Consider the following 9,180-nt stretch of genomic DNA (forward strand, 5'->3'; position numbering starts at 1 on the left):
TCAGAGAGGGGGAGGAGCTCACTGGAGAGGAGGGGAGATGGGGTTTGAGTCATCAGGAAAGAGCGGAGCCATTACCTTGTTTGTTTAGACAATGTAACCTTTTGACCTTTTGAGAAATCAATTGGTTCCAAATAGACTCTTTCATCATTAACATTCAGCTTGAGACATTCTTTATGATATATTGAAGATATTTAAAGTTTATGAACCTTTCAACTATTTTTTATAATGTTAGAAATACATTTTATTTGGGCATTTTTACAGTAATCCATCGATGGTGTTCATGTGATGCCCTGCCTAACTGTAACTGCTTGTTCATAAATCTGTAGAACCCCCCCCCCTCCCACACACACACACACACACACACACACACACATTATTGTCACTCCCACCACCCAAGCTACTTTCTTCTGTTCGGCTCATCAAGAATTCCTAAATATTATGTCCATATTTACATATTAGAAATAGTATTTCATTATGAGAATACAAACATCAAACATCTTTTTAAAACATCACACACATAATAATAATAATCAAAATGTCCAGTCTCTATCAAAATGAGCCCATCCCTCATGTCTCAAAGTTTATGATTCCAATACACATCATAAATGAACAACTTTGATAAGTTTGATTAAAATATGACATATTAGACTGATCTCAATCATATTCACACATTCAATGTTTTTGTGAGAAAATAACAAAAATCACTAAGCAATGTCACAGCACATTTATTACTGAAACAATAAATAAGATAGAGACAACAATTAATAATGTAGTGCGTTTTACCTTTGCTGAAGAGTTATAATGAACAGACGATTATAGGAGGATAAAGGACGCGTTGCCAGTTCAAGCTGTAGTCTGACTTGTGATTCTTCCAAATGAGGAACACGTATCGTTTCCTTGAGTTTTGTTTTAAAACCTTCCTAGTTATAATGAAATGACACCAAAAAAAAAACTAATCAAAATGGGTGCACAGGAAGTGATGCAGCCGAGGAGACAGGTAGGCTATCCATTTTGAGTGTGCTTGCAGTTAAGATCAAAGCTTTTCTCAAGATTTCATCCTCAGTTTGGAATTTTATTCCATCTTATGTTTTTAACTCTGTTGGTGGCTTACCTTTTTAACAATGACTGACATACAGTAGAATTAAAGAATAAGACTATTCAATGGAATATGGTTTGACAGAGGCATACTATTGGCAAGTCAGTTGATCAACTCTGCAGGCCATCTACTCCCATATTATGAAGAATTCCTTAATTTATATGATTTTCCAGTTAGTCCAAAAGATTCTGCTATTGTGTTCGATGCAATCTCTACTGGTGCCAAATGCTATTATTATCTGTGCCCAAAGGAAACAAAAAAAAAGATTCCTTCCTTAGACCCTGTTAACATTTATATTGATGCTGAATGTCCCTTAATGAGTGTCAAAGCTACTAACTAGTGCATAAGGAATGTAGTCTTCAGGGGAAGTGTTACTACTCCCTCTGCAGTATTTTTCTGGAATGACATATTTCACGAGATCCAGTGGAAATGGCCATGGCTACTGTCAGTATTTATTAACTAATAACAAAGTTAAGGAAGTGTCATACATGATGTCATTCACTGATTCTACCCTAAGACTTACTTTTCCAGATACCCGTATAAGATTGATATTGAGGCTAGTTGTAGTTTTTGTAGAAGCAAGGATGAAACCTTAATTCATAATTTCTGGGAATGTACATATGGCAGTATCTTCTGGACAGATACAGTAAAAAATAACTTCTGATACATATGAAAATCACTTCAACATGGAAAAAGAGCATGCCTTATTTTGAGTAACTAATTACCTTAATGATGTCAATTATTTGTACATTATTAATCTAATTTTAGTTTTTGGTAAATAAACACTTTTTATGCCCAAAGACCCAACTTCTTTATCAGAGCCATATTTAAACAATATATACAAACTCTTAAATCTTGTAAACACTGGAAAGCCATTAAGACTCAAAACATTTAGAAACTTTATTTTTATCTTCCTGACCCATCTACAGTTGTTTTTAATCATTAGGGGCCAGGCAGCTCAGCTGACTCTTGTATTTCTCAATATTTTGGGGGCCAAGCACGAATGTGTGAGGCACCCTATTGTTATTAATAGTTTTATTATTTTTCTGCCATGGAAGTCTATCGCAGCACCTATAAAACTGACCAGTTGTTTTTTATGAAACTTTGCACAATGGTAGAGGGTCATGCTAAGAGGCCATCGGGAGAATTTTACATTCGTTGGCCATAGGGCGGCACTAGAGCAACCGATTGAGATTGCAAACGTTGAACAGGCATATCTCATGCCCCGTTTGACCTAGAGTCATGAAACTTTGCAAACATATGCAACCTTACTGCAATTCCAAGTACATATGAACATATGATTTAGTCTCCTTTCCTGTTAAACACCTCTCTACCCCTAGACTTCACCTGCGTCCAGCCACAGCAGTGGTAGACTTCAGCAGGTCCAGGATCTTAGTCTCCAGCTCCTGGGCTTTAGCTGCATTCACTCCCTCCCCAACTGCCCCTCCCTCTCTTGCCACACGGAGCCCCTTCAGGACAGACTGCAGGGCATCTGCGTTCCTCACTGAGTCCATCTGGTCCCGGTCAGCCCGTATCTCCTCCACCCAGTCCAGGTAGGCCTGCAGCAGACCCAGGTCGTCCACAAAGTTCCCGATGATCCGGAGTCCTGGCCGACACTGCTCCAGCTCCTTCAGTCTCCTCTTCCCCACCTTCCCAATGTCATTCCCCACAATGCTGGGATGGAAAAAATGACCAAGATGTAATATTATACAGTACACTAGAGGGCAGTATGTGCTCACAACATAGCTCTAAAGCATAAACATTCAAATGCACATGAGTTGCTTGTCTTTTTCCTTACGTCAGCGTTTTCAGGGCGGTGTTCCTGCTGAGGCAGTAAACAATGTTCTCGGTTCCTCTCTCTGTGATGCCAGTAATGTCCAGGTATAGTTCCTCCACTGTGGTGTTGTGTTCCAGAGCTTTCCACAGTTCTAGAACCCCGTCTGAGCCCAAGTTGTTACCACACATGCTGCATGATGCAGGAATCATGAGTGTTGAGATTTGTGTCAGAATTTTGTCATTTTCTTTGAAGGTGATATACAATACTATAATGTTTTCATTATCATCTTAATAATCTGATCCACAGAAAAGTTTAGATACACAAGAAAACGTGGAATGATTGAGTCACTTACAACAGCTTCTTCACTTGGCATTCGTCTGATTTCAAAACAGCAGAATGCAAGATGGCTGCCTCTCTGTCCAAGCAGTTGTATCGCAAACTGAAAAGATTTTTAGTGCACCGATCTGTGGGTTATGCTTATCACTATCATCAGGCATACTATGCAAGGGGTCCTTATCATGTTTGATCATGACATGACAGTCAAAATGTATTTAAGCTTTTGCTGTAGATTTTGCAGATTATTATTATTATCTTCAAAACTTGCACAAGCTATTCGATACAATAAAATAATATACTTACTAGAGAGATTCACAACGGTGTAGAATTGGGCCCAGTCTGCTGAGTCCTCGGTTGCCGATATTAGAGTAGCCCAGGTTGAGCTCCTCTAGCTTGTGTGGGGAAAACTGTAGCACATAGTGCAGGGCTGCACAATCCACCACGCTCAGCTTCATTTTGAACAGGTTAAGCTTCTTGATCTCAGGTGCCGCCCTGCTGGTGGTCTCCTCCATGTGCAGCTCCATAAGACAGTGGAGAAGGTTCAGTGCAATCTGATTGGCCAGTTGCCTGTTCTTAAACTGAGCCTGGAACCAGAAGCCCAATCGGGTGGGAATTGCCTGCTTTTGCTCCCCTACCTCCAGAGGGCTCAGAACCAGACCATCCAGCTGGCCCGCCAGCCTGGTGCGCAGAAGACCCATGAAGAAGCGGGTGAGCATCTGCAGGCTCTCCACCTTGGTCTGGTCCAGGTTTAGGCCTTTGCTCAGTAGTGGTGGTGAGGTGGAGGGGGAGGAGAGTTCTCCAAAGCACCAGAAGTCCAAAGCCTGGATGATCTCCTCCTGCTTAGAGAGGTTGATGGCACAGTAAAGGGCTGCCAGATGCTCCTGAACGGTCAAGTGGAAGAAAGAAAACATCTCCACCACCTCTTCTTTTTGATGCACCAGGATCTGACTGAGGAAGGTACTTTGGATATCGACTGGCGCAAGACCGTAGCTCTCCAGGTCCTGTCTGTCAAACATGATCTTGCTCTTCAGAAGGCTTTCATAAGCCAGCCTCCCCAGGTTGGTCAGCTGCTGTCTGACCAGAGAAAGTACCTCCAGCCTGGGGGTGTTCCTCTCTGCCTTTCCTTTCAGAGCATGGTGCTTCACGGCCGTGAAGAGGTAGCAGAAGTAAACCTCGCTGACCGTTCTTGGTGGGTTCAGCTCCAGGGACTGAGAGTCGTCCGCTTCCTGACTCACTGAGGAGAAAAACTCGGCCAAAGCGGTGCAGATGATGTAGCAGTACAGGGGAATAAAGGAGAGCACAAACAGGTTGTCGTTTCTCAGGATGTAGTTGTACACCTTCTCAGACACGTTGGGGTCCTTGTAGAACTTGGAAGTGTACTCCTTCACCTGGTCCTCCTCGAAGCCCAGCACCACGCAGCATCGCTGGAAGAACTGCTTGGGCGCTTTGGTGGACGGTCTGGATGTGAGGATGACTGAGGACTCGGGGAGAAGACTCCCTTTTACCAAAGCCACCATGAGCTCTGATATAAGTACCTTGGAGTCCACACTGACATCCCTGTCAGGGGAGTCCCAGTCCATCTGGTACTTAAACTCATCAAGTCCATCCAGGATGAAGAGCAAAGACTCTGGCGAGGCCAACAGATCTGGTAAAACAGTCTTGAGATAGAGGAACTGATCACCAAGCAGGTCCAGTAAGCTCAGCGGGACTTTGATCAGATTCAGCTCTCTGAAGCGAAGGTCAAACACACAGGTGAACTCACGCATGTTCTTCCCCAGCGCCCACTCGTAGACCAGTCTCTGAACTGCCACGCTCTTCCCTATACCAGCGATGCCCTTGACCTTGACTCTTTTCGGGGGCCTACCAGATGTGCCTTGAGGGCTGAGGAGGTGGCTCGGGCGGATGCGCTGACAGGCCTGGTGGGCATAGATGCGCGCCCGTCTGCCGGCCAGGGTAAAGTACTCATGCTGCCGGCTGTCGAGAGCCTCGTTGTCCTCTGTGACAAAGAGGTCGGTGTAGCGGATCTCGATGTGAGAAGCAGAGTTTGAGGCTTCCCGGTCCCCCTCAGCATAGCATTTTAGCTGCTCTGTACGTTTCAGAAGGGTGGTTTTATGAGCTGAAAGGGGGACTGCAACAAGAGATAGATGTCATACAGCGAAAACTTGTAGCAAAACAGACTGAAACAGATTCCAATTGGAATCCAATGAAAATCATCATAGAGTAGCATACTGTACCTCTGAGGTTGGCTGATTTGATGCTCCGCAGAGGCTTAAATTCCTCCTCTGCTTAGATATAGAAAGATATTTGATCAATATTTTAACACAAAAGCCTGTTAGGTGCTCATATCCTCCTACAACAGTAATTAAATTAACAGTAATTAAATGCATATATACCTTTGAGCTCCGGAGTCACAGTAAACACTTTGCTCTTCCCCTTGAACAGTTTCGCAATTGGGCTTTTTGGCTTCTTCTTTTCTGTTTAAATTATATTAAAAAAGGTGCAGTAGACAGGTCAGATGTTGGTCTTTGACATCTTCTCTTATCAAAACAAAGAGTCTTTTATAGAATACTGTATACAATTAAAACATTATTGTATTGCAGAACACAGTCACGTACACCCAAACTTTATATCAGTGTAAGGAGACTTTGGCAAGGAATCAAAGCTTGTATATCTCGCCTTTATTGTCTGGACTCTGTTAATCATTTCCCCACAACTTTCTAGATCAATCAGTCAACAGGCTAGTCCAACATAAAACCCATTCACTTTGCATTGAGTCACTGTACATGCAATACTTTTTATTATGTTACTTTTATTGGGTCGGATGAACAGTACAAATGTTTGTATTTGATCCAAGTCTAGGAATCTCAATCGTCTACTTTGGTGACCCGCTAACTACCACAGCAGCCTACAGTCAGTAGTCAGAACGACAGACAGTAATCAGACAGACGCTATAATCCCTCCCCCCACTCCTCCCGGGGCCTCACCCTCCAATCGGACGGGTGCAGTCGGCACCTGTGTCCTCCCAGCCTCGTCCCTGCCGTACTGCTCCACCCAGGCCTGCAGCTTATCGCAGTAGTAGTCCTGCACCTTCCCCAGCACCTGCAGGAAGAGGCGGCAGCTCTCCTCGCTGGAGCACACCGTCTCTAGGACCTGGGCCACGGCGTTGGAGGACGAGCGTCCCAGCAGGGACAGGTAGTGGTCATGGGAGATCACCCCGTCGTCCCGCAGCCAGCGCAGAAGCGGGGCCGGATGGACACTCGTCCACTCCAGGAGCGCCTCCCTCTGGGAGCGGAGGAGTTGCTGCTTTGAGGTCATCGGCCCGGGGGGCTCTGGTGCTATTCCTACCTGGATAATGATAGCTTACAACAGCACAGTCGATTTACATAGGGCGGCTTTCAGTTTGTGGTTAAATAACATGATATTCAATATATAGCACTGATTGAAACTATACATTTGAAGCCCAAGAACCTTGGAACTTACGTCAATGGGTACTAATAGCAGGCTATCAGGCACATAGAGCTATCAATCTGGTAGAAGTGTCTACTTTGCAGAGCACATACTCACACTCACTGTGCATAGATCAAAACAGTCATATAAAACCGCATACCGATATCATTATGTCGTTTGTGCCATAATAAAACTTACCTCAACAGAAATGTTTCATCACAAATTCACCAAAGCCTCCCTGTGCTCTTGTTTTTGCCTCTTGTCACCGCTGGCTATGTGAAAGTGAATGTGTTCCGTCTCACATCAGGAAAAGCGTGACTTAAGCAATAAAACTACAGCACAAGGAGTACAAAGTCCATAGAACTCCATTCATGGTTTGTGTGTTGTGATTTATCACTTTGACTGGGTCAAATACATTGTTTATTATGGCTTTGATTATGGTAAGCAGGGGCGGTATACAGTAAAGCAAGTAATACCTAGTAATACCTTGTGTATATTAAGAAAAGGTTATTTCAAATGCAGGGAGGTTTTTTCCATTTGTATGTGGACTTAATCCTTAATAGTCTAAAATACATAGACTGTAGACATGCTGTACATACTGTAGACATGCTGTTATCATGATTAAACAATACCACACCTATAATATGTGGGCCAATCTGAAACCTAGTGCACTGATGGGAGCACTCTTGGACAAAACCAACAATCCAAGGCGAAAAACATTCTAGCAGTTGTTTTTTTCTGCTTTTGGCTGTTGTTTATCTTCAGTTCAGTAGAGAAAGGTGTTCTCTCATGTGTTTTGTTTTGATTAATTTGTTCTGCATATCTGTTACTGGATCTCTTGATGAGTCATGAGGAGCTCCTCCCACTCTACTGCTTAAACCTGATCATGTGAACTAGTTTTATTGTAGGCTATGTAATGTGTTTGTTTTTTACTGTATTTTAATAAGTTCTTGCTTGTCACTATGTTTTGGTAGTCAGACAAGCAATGTTATTGACATTGTGCCTAAAATAAAATAATTTAAAATAATTTAAAAAAAAATACATACATACATACATACATACATACATACATACATACATACATACATACATACATACATAAATAAATAAATATAAATCAATCAATCCATCCATCCATCCATCCATCCATCCATCCATCCATCAATCAATCAATCACGCTATGAGCCTCAGGAAAGTTCTGTTGAATATCAACTGCAGATGTAAGGTGAGGGGGGAAATTCATGGAGTCATGGAAAAAGAAAAGCTTCATGCACATTCCAATCAGTGCCAAAGCCCTTTTCTTTCTACCACAAAAACATCTGGAGAGTCAGAGCGTCTTATTCTATTATGTGTTAGTGACATCATACGTCATATTATGTACAGTATGATGTCACACATCAATAATTGTTATTGAACACTTTGACAATCAAGCTCGGTTATGTTTACAGTATGTAAGACGAGCTTTGAGTTATGAGTATTAAGTAAGTAGTTGATAAGGGGATGATAGTTATGAGAACACTACTAGTGGTGAATTGGTGGGAGGCAGAGGATATGGCTAACGGCATGAGAGTGAGTCATATACCGTCATGCCTTTTTTCACACAGTATCTGCTGATGCCTCTCTTTCCTTTCTCCCTCACACACATCTTCACAGCGACTGGGCCGTTTTGATAGGGCTAATTTTATTTTAGTATTTTATCTGGCTCCTATGAGCATATCGTCACAATTCAGTTTCTCATTGGCCTTCACAGACACCAAGATTCATGAGCCAATAACATCTGTGTCACTTACAGGGGCTCCAACCGGGCCCATAAGTTACAATAATGCTAACAAGCTTCAGAATAATTCATGGGAAGAATTCAAATGTGTTGTTTGTGATAGCTTGGTAAGATAAAAGAAAACAGTGCAATGGAGCGGCTATATATACAGCCAGGGGCAGGGATCCTGGGGGGGTCAGGGGGGATGTCCCCCCCAATATTTGAGATCATTAAAATTGTCCCCCACAATATTTAGATTGGGGTAGTGGCATTCAAATGACCATACAGCCACGTAGGGAGATGTCCCCCCCAAAACATACTCTTGCAAAATGACAATGTAAATGTACCCCCCCCCCCCAAACTTGGATACAGATCCCCGCCACTGTATACAGCACGGTGGCGTTATGAAATCAATCCAACTTCCTTGTCTTCTTTCTCCATCACCCCTTCATCCCCTGTTGTGTCTGAGTTGAGCAGAGTCACAGTCATGTGTCTGGACAGAATGCTGCTGGCAAGTACTGTGATTTTTGGTGAGTGGCCTATCTATGATAGATGATCAACATGTTAACTAAATTGAATAATGTGCACTTATTTTTTTAACTGAGATCTCGTCTAATTGTTCCTATACAACTTCTTAGTGTTAGGGATAAGATCTGTTGCTGCTATTTGTGGCCGTGGTCTTTGCTACCCAAGACTAGACCGGTGTTGAGACCAGTGTTGAGGATATGATTTTTATTTTTGTAATTCACCTTTTTAAAATATAATTAT

The 9,180-nt window shown here is 42.7% G+C and overlaps 1 protein-coding gene across 3 annotated transcripts; it reads right to left on the reverse strand.

Annotated features, from left to right (window-relative positions):
- Positions 1-549: 549 nt before the first annotated feature.
- Positions 550-6,952, reverse strand: LOC311313932 (NACHT, LRR and PYD domains-containing protein 3-like). Of its 3 annotated transcripts, none has more exons than XM_084444186.1 (8): positions 6,855-6,952; positions 6,194-6,568; positions 5,603-5,683; positions 5,444-5,491; positions 3,513-5,337; positions 3,226-3,312; positions 2,895-3,062; positions 550-2,770 (listed from the first exon to the last, which is right to left on the reverse strand). In XM_084444186.1, the coding sequence occupies exons 2-8, from the start codon at positions 6,522-6,524 to the stop codon at positions 2,440-2,442; spliced, it is 2,871 nt and encodes a 956-aa protein (XP_084300312.1). In that variant the 5' UTR covers positions 6,525-6,568; positions 6,855-6,952; the 3' UTR covers positions 550-2,439. The 3 variants fall into 3 exon arrangements, with proteins under 3 accessions (XP_084300312.1, XP_084300310.1, XP_084300311.1); XM_084444184.1 differs by having other exon boundaries at positions 5,444-5,494; XM_084444185.1 differs by having other exon boundaries at positions 5,444-5,494; positions 6,194-6,554; positions 6,855-6,951.
- Positions 6,953-9,180: the final 2,228 nt, after the last annotated feature.

Source organism: Borostomias antarcticus (genome assembly GCF_949987555.1).
Source record: "Borostomias antarcticus genome assembly, chromosome: 10".
NCBI lineage: Eukaryota > Metazoa > Chordata > Actinopteri > Stomiiformes > Stomiidae > Borostomias > Borostomias antarcticus.